This window comes from Parus major, chromosome 9 (assembly GCF_001522545.3).
Source record: "Parus major isolate Abel chromosome 9, Parus_major1.1, whole genome shotgun sequence".
NCBI lineage: Eukaryota > Metazoa > Chordata > Aves > Passeriformes > Paridae > Parus > Parus major.
In genome coordinates this window covers 14,506,798-14,522,453 of record NC_031778.1, presented here as the reverse complement: position 1 = coordinate 14,522,453, position 15,656 = coordinate 14,506,798, and the positions used below count along the sequence as shown (strand labels likewise).

At 46.7% G+C, this 15,656-nt stretch overlaps 1 protein-coding gene across 5 annotated transcripts in view; it reads left to right on the top strand.

Moving 5' to 3' along the window:
• TP63 (tumor protein p63) overlaps window positions 1–15,656 on the top strand; it is a 98,901-nt gene that overhangs the window by 15,447 nt on the left and 67,798 nt on the right. For 3 of the 5 annotated variants that reach the window (XM_033516788.1, XM_015638325.1, XM_015638326.1), the window contains exons 2-3: window positions 807–935; window positions 1,667–1,799. In XM_033516788.1, coding sequence (XP_033372679.1) covers window positions 807–935; window positions 1,667–1,799 — 262 coding nt within the window. Of the gene's footprint in view, window positions 1–806; window positions 936–1,666; window positions 1,800–15,441; window positions 15,618–15,656 lie in introns of those variants that run through there. The other 2 variants (XM_015638328.2, XM_015638330.3) reach the window with 2 other exon arrangements.

Genomic DNA, 15,656 nt, shown 5'->3' with positions numbered 1-15,656 from the left:
TGTGCAGCTGTGGAAGGCATGAGTGCTCCAGCTCTGTCACTGCTCCTCTTGGGCCCACCTATTTCTGTGAGGCTTGTGGGGGCTTAAGGGGATAAAAATGGCCAAGGTAATTAGCAGATCTGGTGAAAATCAGTCTGGCTCAGAAATTGGTGGAAGGCAGTAGACAAGCAGATAAAATCTAATGTGATTGAACTTATTTCCATAAAAAAGAAAACAAAAATATTATTATTATTTAAATTAATAAAAGAAAAAAACCAAGAAAACCCAAAACAAACAAAAAACAAGTTAGTTCAAGATCTCAGCTGCAGTGGCTGGGTGTAGAAGTCACTTAAATCATTGAAGGACATGTCTAAATCATTTAGACAAGCAAACAGCCTGGGACAGTGGAATCCCACATTGCTTAGCTGCTTCACCTGCTGCAAAGACTACCTGCTTCATATGGGAAGCTGATTATTTGAGGGAAAATGGAAAGTAGTTTGTTCAGGGGTTTTTTCCCCACTCTGGGATTCTTATGACCAGCATCCCAGTGGATTCTGAGAGGTATTTAACTTACAGGGAAGGATGGCCAAATCCTCTTCCATCTAAATACAGCATCTGTAGCAGTGTGGAATGTGTGTTGTACAGCTGTGAATGTCTCAGGCATTCAGCGTGTCTCCTTTTTCACACAATAGCTTCTATTTATGGGTTTTCATCAAGCTGGACTCATCCATTCAACTTGTCTTTGTGTGTGTTTTTCTTTTTCTTTTGGTTCTTTTTTTTGTTTTGTTTTTTTTTTTTTGGTTTCTTTTCTGCCTTTGTTTTTTAAGGTTTGTAGAAACTCCGAGCCCCTTCTCCTGGAAGGAGAGTTACTGCCGGTCAGCCATGTCCCAGAGCTCTCAGCCCAGGGAATTCCTCAGCCCAGAGGTAATCCAGCATATCTGGGACTTCCTGGAACAGTAAGTAGCCCTTATGTGAAACATATGGAAGGTGTTTTAGTACAGGGGGCCTTTACAATTAGGCTGCTCAGGGGATTGATGCTGGGGAGTTTGGAGTCTTCTGTTGTTGATAAGATAGGGATGTGATGGTTGGATGTGTCAGTCTGTGGTGACTGACAGCTCTTGAGCTCTCCAGAGGTCCTACACCCAGGCTGTGGAGACCAAGTGTGGTGATCAGCAGTGACACTGATTCCCTGCCAGGCCTCTGGTGGCTGAGCTGGCTGCTTCCTAAGCCTTGTGGTTGGCATTTCCCCTCAGGAAATGGGCTCATCACTGTGTCCAGGCTGCATGTTTTCCCCTTGCTGATGCCAGGGAGGGAGAGGAGGTGAAGCTGGTGCAGAGTTCACCCTGTCAGGTCCATTGACTGTAAGAAAACTGACTCTGTTCCCATTCCTGACTTGCCATGACTGATGCTGAAACAATAACTGCTGTAAATCCTCCATGAGTTCTGTCTTTCAGTTTGACTCCTCTGCTCTTGCCTCAGAGTAAGTAAAATGTCCCTCTGGGCCCTGCTGTTCAGGGCCTGCTGTAATACAGTGGTGAGGAGTAGTTGTTCCTCAGTAATTCCTTATTCTGTCAGGAGACTGGCTTGTTGTAATGCCAACGTCCTGGGCACAGGGCAAGGGAAAGAAGGTGGGGTGGTGGAAAACAGAACTTGGCCAGTTTTAACTTCATTACTGTGTCCTTTCCAGGCCGATATGTTCAGTTCAGCCAATCGATTTAAACTTCATCGATGGCCCATCTGAAGATGGCTCCACAAACAAAATTGAGATCAGCATGGATTGTGTGCGGGTGCAGGACACCGAGCTGAATGACCCGATGTGGGTGAGTAATGAGAAACTTCCTTAACCTTTGGGGGAGAAGGGGAGTTTTTGCAGGAGCTATTCCAGCTGCACTGCCCCAGGGCCATCTTCCCACCTTGGCTGGCTCCTCACCTGCTCCTTCTGCAGCAGCAATAGAAGGAGGGAGGGACAAGGCAGCTAAACTGGCAGGAGAGCTGAGGAGCCTCTTGCACAGGCTACTCAACCATCCCTGCACTCTCCCTGCTTAGAGCTAGTTTGACCTCAGGGTTAAAATAATTTGGATTCTGAGCAGAGTTGCAATTTTGCTGACTAAGACCAGAGGTTCATCTCTGGTTTTTCTTCTCTTGAGTGTCATATATGAATGAAAACTTGTTTTAAGACCGTGGTTGGGTTCTTTTCCCCTCTTGTTTCTTCAGACTGGAGTGTTTGTAATGAGTCTTGGCCATGGGTGTCTCAGGGATGTGGCTCAGGACTGGAATGCAGATGAGGCACTGGTGGTTGCTGGTTCATTGCCTTTGGCACTAACAGACTGGCTCTTTCTTAGCTATAGCTCTTCTGAAGAGGCCAGGTACTTTTCTTGCAGGCTGGAGCTGGAGGTATTTCAGGAGTTGGAGCTGCTCATGTCCTGTTTCTGTTCTTCCTGGGTTTTGTATACTTCAGTGTAAAAATAAAGTGTAGTTTGAAGTTTGTGTTGGTATCTGTAGATTTTCTTGTACTGTTTCCATCCTGAGAAACTGCTGTCATTTAATTCTCTGGCTAATCGACCAGAATTTTTGATGTGCCCAGTGATGGTGTGTTGGCAGTCTATATCCTGGTTGTATTAGTGACCTGGAGGATTGTCTGCCAGGAAGGAGCTCCTGGGTCATTCTGGTTACAGTCCCTGGTGACAGGAGGTTTGCCCTGTCAGTGCTGCACTGGTGTGACTGCTAGGGAGGCTGCAGTGCTCTTCTCTTTCCATGAAGGTTGCAAAGGGTTAAAAAGCCAGTTTGAGGGTGGGTATATGTGTGGCTAATAGGGTGAACTAATCCAAGTGCACAAGGAGACATAAACTACATCACGTCTGATCTTTTGATTCGGCATTTGGTGGGCTGCAAGCCTTCCATCAGCATCTAGATCTTGGCTTTTTCCACCATTATAGCACAGCTCCAGTGAAATGGTGTCTCTTCAATAGTCCAAAAGATTCTCCATGTTTAGAGGGGATTCTGATTTTCAAAGTGGACTATAATGGTATGTTTGAACTATGTCCTCCTAAAAAACAATCCTTAACAGTTTAAAGGTCATTAGCAGTAACTTTTCTCCTTCAATGCTCAAATCTGGATTTGTGACATTGAACACAAGCTCACTTCCCCATCTCCTGTTCCTCCAAGCTGTCTGCAGAGCACTGCACTGGCTGTTGGGCTCGCTGAAGGCCTGTTCAGAGTCTCCCTCTCCTGTCAGTGGTGCAGTGAAACACGAATGGAAAGTCCCTTCCCGTTGTTCTCTCTGAGCACTGCTGAGGTGAGCACTGCTGCCTGGGAACGGGACAAGAAGCTTTCTCTATGCAGTTACTTCTTGCTGATGATGGGTTTGAGCCCAGCCTTGCAGGAGGCATTTCTGGAAGAGGCCAGGCTGCCGGGTGACTTCTTTTTAAGAAGTGTTTTTCACTGACGTGATAAGCTGAAGGGGGAGCGGGGAAATTCCATCCCATCCTCACCCTTGCCGTAAAGGCCGCAGCTCGGAGTACATTAATGTATGTACATTTATAAATGTTCCAGTTTGTCTTCAGTGGAAGACAGCACCTTCTCTCAGTTGAATGCTGGACAAAAGCTTTCACAAAGCAAAATATGCATTGCAAACCTGTGCAAACAGCCCGTCTTTTAAAATGAGGAAAGCTCTTTTTACTCCCCTTACCACCACCACCACCTCCCTATAAATTTGCAAACATCCCTGACAGGTGACAACTCCCCTTGTAGAGAAGTCTGTGTTTGCTTTGCTGTTTCTGGGGCTTGAAGCTTTCATTGGCAGAGAATGTGTAGCCTGGGGCAAGGTGTTTGCTTTAATCTAAAATACCTTACAACTCTCTTCCCCTCCAGCTTCTCTTTTCCTTTGGATGGCTTCGGGGCACGAGCTTCCCTTGCACCTGTCTCTCCTGTAACCTCAGCCATGTCACTTCTAGACACAAGGTGCTGCATGCAGCTGATTGCAGCAAAGGGTTGAAGAGGGCAGATAAACACAAAGGAATGCAGCAGAAACAGAGGGGCCCTGGGAGATGAGCACAGAGATCAAGACAGAGTGCTTTACAGTATTATATTTGTCTTAGGAAAATAACAAGGCAAATTTTTCTCCAAAATGCATCACCATGTGAGATTTAAATGGGTGCAGAGCAATTAAGAGTGGTTTATTTAAAGCAATTGTCTTTGTGTGGACTTCAAAGCAATTCCAATCAACTTTTAAAATCAGCATTGCACCTTCTCACAGTTTATGGCTGAGAAATGGAACTTGCCATCTTAAAAGATGTCCATCCTTGAGCCTAAGAGTTGTCTTGGTGAAACCTGTGGGGTTTTTTTGGTTTTGGGGGATATTTTTGGTATTTTGTTTTATTATTATTATCTGACTTTTGTGGGTGCAGGTGCTTATTCACAACAGATCTAGTAGTGGAGAAGGAGCTGCAGTGTCTGAAGAAACTGTCCTGGAAACGGGCTGGAAAAGGAGTACAAGTCCTCCCTTGCTGAACACCCATCAGTTGTGTTCATTGCCTTGAAAATGCAATTCTTTGGGTGGAAACCTGGGGAGGAAGGCTGGGGTGACACAGAAACCTCTCTCACCTGGGCTATAGCCCTGTCTCTTGCTGAGACCTTGCAGTTCTTATGCACTTGTTTTAAGGAAGATATAATCTTCCTGTGCCTGTGTAAGAAAGGGGTAAAAGAAACTGGTGATCTGCACTGCCTTAGGTTGAAAAGATCTGGAGAGGGTCAGGAAGAGTTTTCTGGGTCTGGTATAACGTTAGACACTTGGCACAACCTTCTCCAGCCGTGTGCCTTGTGACTGGCTCTTTCACAATGTCCTGGGTGGCCCATCCTGGCTGTCAGCTGTGGCCCTTCCTTTCCCCTGGTGTGAACCACAGGCAGACTGGGAAACCCCGGCCTTTTTTGCATAACTGGAATGAAGGGCTGGTGGTCCCTGTGGGTGTGGAGAACACTTATTTTCTGCCATGGCCTTGGTGTGGGAAGGAGCTGCGGATGGCCAGGAAGGTAAGTCGCATGTGTGTACTTGTGGGTCTCCTGCCATTCATTATGTGCACAAAGAAGGTGGTCCCCAGCCTCTACTCTGCTCAAGGATGTAGCCAGCAGCTGTGGGGTGGTGTCTGGTTCCCCCCATTCAGGATGAACACTGATTGCAAAGCCTGTATCCTGCAGTGCTAGAAATCAGGTAGTGTTATGGCAATTTTATATTTGTGTCTGACTGGTTAAATGCCCTGAGGCATCAGGGAGGAGGGGTCTGGAGATCTCTCTCTAGGAGAGGGTTCGTGGCAGTGCAATAACCCCTGCATTGTCCTGGAGCCCTTTTAGTGCTGTCAGCCTGCTCTACCAGGTGCAAAATCGCTTTTATTTACAATCTCTTAGAAGTCCTGTAAACTGCTCACTGATGCTAAGAGCTGCTGGTCTAGGCCCAAACAAAGCTGCTTTGGGCTAAGGATTTCAGCAGGAGCACTCTGGTAAAAGTGTTGCTTCAGGGGTTTGCAGAGTCTGTAAGTCTTCTGCCACCACCATCCCAACAGTGTGGCTCTGGGGACCTTGTTGGCAGGAGCTGGAGTGCTGTCCTGAGGGATGGAGCAGCTCATCCCCCTCCCCCTGTACATACCTTCCTGTCATGCCCCTGAGCGAGCCGTCCTCCTGCAGCCCCTTGTCTAACCAGTTCAGTGGAATGTCTGCTCCCCAGACAGTGCCGTGGTCAGAGTTTTCTTAACCTGGATCCATCCCTCCCCATAAAAGGCAGAGAGAATTCCTTGCCTTTTTTTTTCCTGGTTGTTGGTGTTTTTTAAGTTTTTGGGTTTTTTAAAATTTATTTGTTTTCCTTCATCTGCAAATAATTGTTGGGGATTTGCTGTGTGTGGCTTAATTAGGCAGTACTGAGCAGCCTGTGGGGTGGGTTTCTGCCCTGGGGACGGTGGTGTGTGTAGGGCTGGGTTTGGGTGTACAGCTTTAGGGGTATCCCAGGCCTGGTAGCTACAGAAATTTTGAAAGTGCAGCATGTGCTTCATAGTTCAAAACTGAGAGTTTCAGCTCTGTGTCTCTGTTGCTGTCCTTTATGCATAGAGGTGGGGGTAACAGTAGGCTGTAGGATGGACTGACTGTGGATGCATCTTGTGTGGGAGATGGAGGTGTTGAGGCTCTCAGCCTCAGTCCTGTTACCGATGACACATCTCAGAGTCGGTATTTGATACTTCCCAATGGAAACAAGAAACCTTTCACATATTTAATTTGCTGTAGAGGAGCTGTTCTGACCTAAGGTGGCTGCTGGCTGTCTTGTGTGTGCTCTCAGCCTTAGCACCATGTCAATCAGTAATTCATATTTGATGGCCATGCACTGAATTCCTGGTCCACATCACGTGACACCTGTGGTCAGGATCAGGGGGACCTGTACATCTGATAGACAGAAAAAGCTCCCTCCCTCCTGTCCTGCATAACTGTTGCATCCTATCCAACACTTCAATATTAGAGCACAGGCTCTGAACTCTGTTAATTTTAATTGCTTCTTAAAAGTGTTTTTCTGGGTCAGGAGAAGAGAGCTCTGCTTGTTGCAAGGTAAGGGCTGAAGAAGCAGATGAAAGCTGGTTATGGGGTGGTGGAACTGTGGGATGGGAAGGCTGTCCCTGTGTACCCACAGCAGGGCGGGGTACAGGAGCTGATGTGGTGAGCAGTGCAGGAATAGTGCCTCTGTACAGACTGGCTGATGACACGTGATGTGTGCTGCCACAGGCTCTGGCAGCTGCCACAGCCTTGCATTTTGATGGGAAATGGTTTTGCACCTGGAGGATGAGGCTGGTTTGATAAAGAGATGCAGCAAAGTAGCTTGTGTGGCCAGCTGTTTCCATGCCTAAGTATTCCAGGACTGACCGTAGAAAAGAGGGAAGGAAGGACTTTGTACAGCACAGGGATGTGATCAAAGCTTTTATTACCGTCTGGTTTTTGTTTGAGAGAGTTTGAGGCTTGCCAAGTTTCTCTTCTTTGTGGTTATTTATTCGTTCCATAGCTGTGCAAAGAAAGTTGAGATTATGCAAAGACATTTCCATAATGAGCAAAGGCATTATTCTATTGGAAGCTTCCCTCCAGCACCTCTCCTGTTTGCAGTTGAACTCAGAAGCTCTCCTAATTTAGGCTTGGCTTTCTAAGCCTGCTGGATGTTTAATCTTCTGCCATGTAGGTCCCTTCAAATGATCTAATCATCACATTTAGGGCTGCAGATCCAGATCTAGAAATGGTCAGTTCTTTCAGATAAGAATGAATATAAAGAATGTATCTGTATGTTCAGTTTAATCAAAGTCTGAAGACTTCCCTTGTGTGTAGCAGGGCTTTAAAGACATATTTATGTGTCTTTAAAATAAATTTTCCCTAGCTCCCTTTCCTGTGCTATTTGGCCCTAGTTCTAGCTGCCAACCATCAGTGGCTGCATTTCTTCTTGTAGGAATGCAGCCAGTTGATGAGCAGTATCCTTACACGAAGTGTTTTGTTTTTAATGTCATTTCCCAGGATTCTCAGTGGTAGTGGAGAAAACTAATGGGTGATCTGTCTGCTGTGTGATCATTTTGGAAAGTATATTTAAAATTTCTTTACATATTTCTTCCCTTTCAGCATCTAGCTATACATTCATATTGGGAAGGAATAAACTAATTTTAAGCTGCAAAGCACAAATCTACAGGGAGAGCAGTGAAATGGGGTGTTTCAGGAGGTGTGGCTTTAACTCCCTAGCTCTATTGCTATGAGCACCTGACATGGAAGAGTGTGGTAATTGAAGTCTTGTCCTCTGCCTATATGCAAATTCCTACAAACAAAAGAAGCAGTCACCTCAGAAAACATCTTCCTCAAGCAGCTAGGCCTGCCTGCAAAGGTTTCCACGGTGCTACGCGTGCTCCTGGAGCAAGTATGGAGCAATAATGCGTTGGTGCTTATTTTAAATCTTTAAAAGGTGTGCACAAACACTTAATTAAATGGCATCTTGATCTTGAAACAATAGATTGTAGGCACTTTTGCCTCTGGAGCAAGTTTAAGGTTTATGCTGTCTTGATGGGAACATCACTAGTTGTTTCTACCTAGTTGATAGGGTCTTCTTTTTGCCTCAAAATTTGCCTTCCTCTGGATGTTTTGTGTTGTTATTTCTTGTTCGTTTGGGTTTTTTCCTTAATTCTAAACCAAATTGTTTGAAGAAGGAACATAAGGTCCTTTTCTCTTTCTTACCTTTCTTAGCTGGAAGGGTGATGAATTGAGCTGTGCATATCCAGTCAAATGAAAACTTTGTGAAGCTTTATGGTACCCCTCTTTGTGGGGTGAGGTGAGTAGAGGATGGGAGGCACCTCACAGTGCTGTTTCAAGCTGCAGAACTGACCATGCTGGGGAGGGGTTTCTCCTTCCAGGCTAAGACAAACGTGGAGTGCAGCCCTGGGAGTGTCCTGCTCCCCTTCCTTGTCCAGCACAGCCAAAGTGTCTGTGCTGCAGCCAGCTGTGGGGTGTAGCTTTTGTTTTAAAACTTCTCTCTTGCATTAATTGGGATTCTTGCTTTGAAGAGAATTAGGCATCCAAAGTCTCACTATATATGTTGCTTTGTGGTTCTGCAGATCCTGCCCACAGTCCTCTTAATGACTATTATTTTTTTCCTCCAATATTTCATGAGGAGACTTCTGGACTAGGTAGTGTTTTCTACTGAATGTCTCTACCATCTGCTGTCCACCTCGCTGTCACTGATTTGATAGCGCTGAAATGAACGAGGGAGTGAATTGTCAGGCAGTCACAAAAAATTACATCTGTCTCTGTGAAGTGTAGATTTAAGGAGTGGTTTGTGGCCTGGGTTCATTTGCTCACTGCTGACTGAACTCTAATCAGCAGCTGAATTTGCAGAGATTAATGAAGGATCAGAGGAGTTTTCAGTAAATATAACTATCACCCTAAAAGCATGGACTTCTACCTCCAGCCTGTTTAAATAGAAGGTAAAAGTATCCTGAAGCACTTTTATTGCTCCTTGAGAGCATGGATGGGTATGGTGGACCTCATCGTGATGTCCAGACTGGATTAAAATTAAACAAGTTTGAAACAAAAGTGATCAATCTTCTGGGGAAGACCAGCACTGCAAAGTGCAGCATTTCTTCATAGGAAAAAAAGGCATAAAACAGGCTTCCAGGCTTCCTGCCTCGGGAAGCTGTCCCACTCCAGAGTGCCTGGGCAATATCGGGTAACAGTGATGTGCTAACAGGAGAAGTGTGAATGGCAGTGGGTTGCAGGGCCAGGGTGTAACCAGGCATTTGGAAGAATCTTCTTGAATTATTGCAAATTGGTAACTTTCTTTTAAATACTGGATTATTGTAAAAGGGCTTGGGTGGGCGGGAGTTGGCAGCAGAGCAGAGGCTGGTTGGAAAGAGCTGCTCTGATTGTGCGTTTATAAACAGTTGTGCATTTCATGAGACCAGTCTGTAGTTTATATAAGATAAGGAAAGAACAACACTTTCCCCTCAACTGCTTGTGCAAGAACAGTGCTGGTCTGTCAACAGGTGCTCCTTTCTCTGACTGAAAACAAAAGCTCTGTAATCTGTGGCTATCTCCTTCTCCCTTTCCCTGGCTAGAGTTTGGTCTGGGGGGGTGCAGGTTTGAGCCATAGCCCTGTCCTGTCTCCAGCTGGAGGCTGGGACTGTTTATGCCAATTAGGAGCAATTTTCATGAATTTTCTTATGTAACTTCCTCTCTGTTAACTTTTGGAAAGTATTTTATCAATATGGGGGTTTGAGCGTGGTCAATCGTGCTGTGCTGAGCATCCAAAGATCCTCATGAGGCACAAATGCAGTTTGAATGTTGAGGGGTGTTACTCCAACCAAAAGCTACCCTAGCTTGAACCCCCAGAGTCCCCTGGGCACATTTACATGCATGAGTGTCTACTGACCTGTGGGTTTGCATTCACCAGTGCAGAAGTTGCTGACTGATAGTTTTGCAGGCTTATGTGCTGGCTTGCCCCATACCTGTGTCCAGATGGTTTTACCTCTAAGCTTTCATCATGAAAGTAATTTTCTTTAAAAATAATCTCTAGGGTACAGTAAAAGTGTGAAAATTCGATAAAGGAATAAGCAGAAACACTTTGATAAATGGTCTGTATGCTTTGTCTACCTCCTATGTCATACACCAACTGTGTGAGGTCAATCACTGCTAGCACTTCGGTGGGAATGACCCTTGATGGAGTTGCAGGGTTTTTGGTTATGCAGACAGTGGAGAAGGTGTGGGGACCTTGCATCACCTTGGCTGGAGAACTGCATCTCTCTGGAGGAGTGTCTTGCTCTTTCTCATTAAATGGAGCTCAGCAGCCGGAGGGCAGAGGCCCCAGGGGCTGCGTGCACCCTTCCTAAACCAATATTGCACAGCGGTTGTGAAGGGAACTGGTTTTGTTTCACAATTCCTTTCCACCTTCCCTCTCCCTGCTCCCCCACCATGTAGCGTTATCTCTTGACATGATGCCATTAACTCTCTAATTAGCCCTAGGGGTGTTCTGGGGGAGATAACGAGACTGTAGGAGCTCAAATAAGCAGCGTGTGCAGATGTTTACCCAGGGTCGGAGGGCAGGGCTGTTGTGACAGGCAATTGCCTTGGGGAGGGCATGTTCCTTTGGGAAGGAGAAGCCGACCTGCACCATGGGCAAAGCGAGAAGCTGGGCTCTCCTGCCTTTGGCAAGTCCAGCTATTTACCCTGAACTTTTAAAATGTGGAAAAAAATGCAGTTAGGAGTCCTTAGAAGAAGGGATTGATCCTCAATACTAAACACTTGCAGATGGGACATGTTTGTAATGTGAAGGTTCATATATTTGAGTGCATTTCAGAGGAATTTCTGGGCTTCAGACCTGTCCCTGTGTCAGTGGTGAGGCAACCAGGAGGTTGGAATTTGTGCTCCCAGGTGCAGCAGAGAGGTTACTCTAAGAGCTGGAGGTGCCTGGTCCCTCCCTTGTGTATGGATCAGCTGCAGTTCCATGTGCTGCTGGGATGCACACAAGGCTGTAGCAGTCAGCAGCAAGTAGGATGCTGCCTTTTATACCTCATCTCTTTTTTTATTTGTAATGCCTTGCCATAAATGGTTGGATTAAAAACAAAAAAGAGGAAAGTCCCTGTTTCAGGGACTACGTTGTTTTTCCCTCTCTTCCTTGTGGTTTGAGCAGTGAAGATCAGCTCCTCATGAGTTTTCAAGAACGCAGGTTGATTTTTGCTTCTTTTTTTTTTCTTTAACCTGGCTTCCTACTATCACAGAGTACACATCTGTCCCTGTAGGATCTGCACTGGAAAGATGGTCAAAGCCAATTGGCGGAGGCTTGTTTTTTGAGCATTCAGCAGTTACTCAGAGGTAACAGGAAACAAATCCACCAAAAACTATGCTTTATTTTTTCCCTCCTCCTCCTGTTATCTCAGTCCTCATTTGTAAACATTTCTGAGTTAAGTGAATGTCACAGTCTGAGATGACGCAGTCTATCCAGATGCTATTTTTATATGAGTGGAGAGGTCTAAGCAGATTTTTTTTATTTGATCTTCAGGAAATTCTGCATGAACTGCCTAACATGCAGGCAAGTGTGTATGCACACACCCCCCCCTTCTACAAGAAATTACACAATCTCCAATTAACACTGCAGTTGTTGTGGTAATGACATTTTTAATTGTCACAATTTTGTGCACTTACCTTGTGACTTAGAAGGGTTATTGAGAACTTGCCCATGGTATTGGTGAGAGGAGCTGGGATGAACCATGTAAGAATGTGGGGAAAGAACATTCAAACAAAGACTCTGAATCAGCAGTTTGACTTGGCTGACAGCTCATTTTGGAAACTTAGGGGTCTTGTTTGCATTTTATTTTGTTCTTCGGCATACCAGCAGGAGCCACAAAGCATTGCCAGAAGCTTTCTAGAATATCTGAGTCAGACCTGGGAGGGTTGCAGCTGAAACTTTCAAATCTAACTAGCAATTATTATTTTTAGTTTCCTACAGTATTGGAGGTAAATTACTTTAAGGAGACTTCCTTTCCTGAGGCTGAGCTACTTTTTTAATTTCAATCCAACTGAGCATCCAGAGCATAAGTGCCAGGCTTTTCTCTCAATGCTTTGTTTTCTTTGTTTTATACTTTATTATTTTTCTGTTTGGGGTGGGGGAGAGCTTGTTGGACTCCAAAAATAGAGTTAAACCTTATTCATCGGGCCTCAGCATGAAATAATTCTAGTTAATGTGTGAAAGGAGGGCCTTTGCCTGAATATGTTTGCTTTTTCTGATTAGGCTAATTGGTATGATAAAGCATAATCTGTTTACAAAGACTGTCTTGCCATTACTTCAGACTATTACAGTTGATGATTCCCTTAGAGACCTGTCCAGAAGGCTCAGACAAGTTATAACTATCACTGTCCCACAGCTGAAAAGTGAGTGTGTAGTGTGAGGAGGGTAAGGGTGTCCTCCTGCTTTTATGACAGCCATTTAAGCATATGTATTTCAGGAAATCATGTTTTCCTCTGAAAACCCCAGAGATGCTGCCTGGCTTCTGTTAGGTTGTTGGAGGCTCATCTATATGAAAATTTTGTACCTGCAAAAGGAGAGAATCAAATGAGGGTCTGGGAACTTTTCTTCCTCATGATAAGGGCCATTGTTTTTTGCTTGTGCCACGAGTGCCAGTGTGAATATCTGAGGCATGGCAGCAACCTGTGAGACAGGAGAGCATCTTACGAGGAGAGTGCATTTAGATCTGAAGAGGGACACACTTGTGCCTGGGCTGTGATTCGCAAAAAGCCGCTTGTCCAGCATCTGCTTCAAGGTGACCGCACAGGGTAATGCATCTGAAACACAGCCAGGTCGGGGCTGTGTGTACAGAGGGCAGGGATTTGTGCTGACATGTCAATTTATTCATGCTATATACACCTCTCCTCGTGTTTGACATGCAGATCTATTTGGATAAACTTTCATGTATCTCTCCGTATCTGGGTGTTGCTTCACCCACAGCCACCTCCAGCCACCTGTGGGGCAGAAGATGGCAGATACCTCACACAACAATGCCCCATTAATGACCTGGAAAAGGAGGATCTTCTGAGTTTCATAGCATAGCTATGAAAGAGGTTTTTGCAATGACCTGCTGAAGTTGGGAGATTTATGTACATACCTTCTCCTGCTTTCTCCTTCCCCTTCATAGTTTTTGAACTCGTGGGCCAGTATCAATAACTTGACAGTATTTAGGGATCAAAGTGGTTATCTGAGGACAGCATAACTTTTCCTCACTGTTTAACAGCAGAAAATCCACGTGTGGCATGAATTCTTGCTTCATGTCCAGCTCTGTGTAAGCTTTGCAGTGGTGCTGTGAGGTGCCCTGCTCAGCTAACGGTGCTGTGGCCGCTCCCTGCAGACTTTACCTGGAGCTCCAGATTAGCACTGGTGCGGCTTTTTGGCTTGTGCCCATATCGGGTGAGATCAGATAAGCACATCGGGCACAGCCCCTGCTCTAAGGTGGTGCTGGGGAAAAGGGAGAAGAGGGCAGGGGGCTGTGGCAGAGGTCTGTTGAGCTGCTCCTGTGATGTGAGAAACTGGCTGTGTGCTCAGCAGCTCTTGCTGGCAGCTCAGGAGCACTGAAGGTGTGTGTGTGTGGCCCCGACCTGAGCTGGGATATTGCTGCTGTTGGTAGGTCGGGAGGGCTCAGTGCTCCTCTCTGCAGCCTGTTCTCGGAAGTGCCTCCTTGCGCTGGAAATTCTTCCAGCCTTTTGCTTGCACCCAGCAGCTCCGGTGAGCTCTGCTTGCGGGGTGAGAGCTACATCAGACCCCTGCTTCTTGCAGCAAGGGGCTGCTGCAGGGGAAGGGGGACACCGTAATCCTCTGCTCTGTGTTTCTTCTTGTTTCGCTTCCTACCTGGAGATGGTTTGGCCCCGTTTTATTAGTGGCGGCCATAGGAATGTGCTGCCTGCTCCAGCCTGGAATAGGCTGGTGAGCTTGCAGTGTCCTTTAATTTGCAGAGTGTGCCAGGAAGGCAGCCCAGGAGCCGCCAGCCCCCTGAGCAGCACGGCCCGCTGGCCTCCCGGTCCCCGTGGGCCCGGCTCCCTCCCTGCGTGCCCAGAGAAGCCGGGGTTAAATGATGCCCGGGGCGAGGCGTGGCAGCAGCGGCAGAAGCGGGGATGGCGCTGGGGCCGTGTGGGGGTGGCAGCCCTGCCAAGACCCTTGTCCCTCCCTGCAAAGTCCCTGTGGTCGCTCGCTCGGCCCCCGCAGCGGGAGGCTCGGTGTTCCCTGGCAGTCCGTGCTCTGCGTTTCGGCAGAGCCCTGCTTGACGAATTCAAAGTTCGGAGCGCTGTCATTAGGCTGGGCGGGCTGGGCCACGCTCTGATCTGGATGTTTGGTTTCCTCTCTCCCCCCTCCCCAGCCCTTTGGAAAGGTGTTCTGTTTCTCCTGGCTCGGTGCAGCTGCCTTTTGTTGTGCCGTGCATCCCGCTGCCCGGCCGATCCTCACGGGGCTCGGCTGCCGCCTGCGCCGCTCCGACCTCGCACCCGGCGCGCTCCGGCGGCTCCCTGCGGGACACACGGGCTTTGTCTGCTTGTCTGGAGTAAAATCACAGCGGGGATCTGTCCTGCAGATCTCGGCTAAGTGCTCTTCCTATCTTTTGAAAAGTTTGCCGTGGGCGTCCTGTCCAGGCGGTTTTTACTGAGCGGCACCCAAAAACTTCTCCCGTATACTAATTCAACACCGTGAGTCCATCTGGGCGAGCTGCAGTCTGTAACTTGTTTTTTCAGTCGTGATGCAGGTTTGAAGCAGCTGCAAAGGAGGGGGGGAAATGTAGCTGGAGTGATGCCCTGCAAACACAGGACCTGTTGACTGTGAGTGTGGATAGGAGCACACAGGTGCCAGAGAATGTAGCTGGATTATGGTGTGTGGAACCAGTGATGGATTCTCAAAAACTCCTTGGGGGTTTTGTCCCAAATCTGCACACAGCAGCAGACAAATACTTGGCTGCATTACTGCACCACTAGTGTCGAGCATTGCATCTGAATCCCTTCCTGAACGTTTTGGTTCTTGGTAGCAGCAAAGCCTGTACATAGAAAGAAAAAACAGCCCTGGAATCTTTGTAGAAAATAAATAGGAGAAATTTCTTGGAGCTGCTCCTTTAGAGCAATTCCATGGCTCTTTTGAGTTCCCAAACTTGTAGAAAAGTGACAGGGGAAAGTTATTGTTTCCTTTCTTTTCCCTGCCTGTCTTTTTTTTTTTTTTTTTCTCTTTTTTTTTTCCTCTTCCCCCCCCCCCCCCCTTCCCTTCCCTTTGCTTTTTAGAGATTGGTGATAAGGAATTCTAACTACTTAATGAGCTGGGAGAGGCCTCTCTCCATTGGAGTGGAGGACTCCAGGTGGCACTTTGACAGATTGGACAGGTAAGGCAGGAGAGCCCCACCTCCTCCTCCTTGCCTATAGTTAGGTATATAAGGGAAACTTCAATTATGCAGAGAGGCACACTCCGAGTCCTGTTATCTCCACAGTAGCATCACATATTTTTAGGGTCTTCTAGGGGGTGGGAGGTGTTTGTCAAAATCCTGGAGCCAGAAGAGAGAACAGCAGCGTTGATCAATTTGACTGCTAACATGTTGTACCTGGAAAACAATGCCCAGTCCCAGTATAGCGAGGTAAGGACTCTGGGTTTGAGCTGTGATATCGCTAATGTA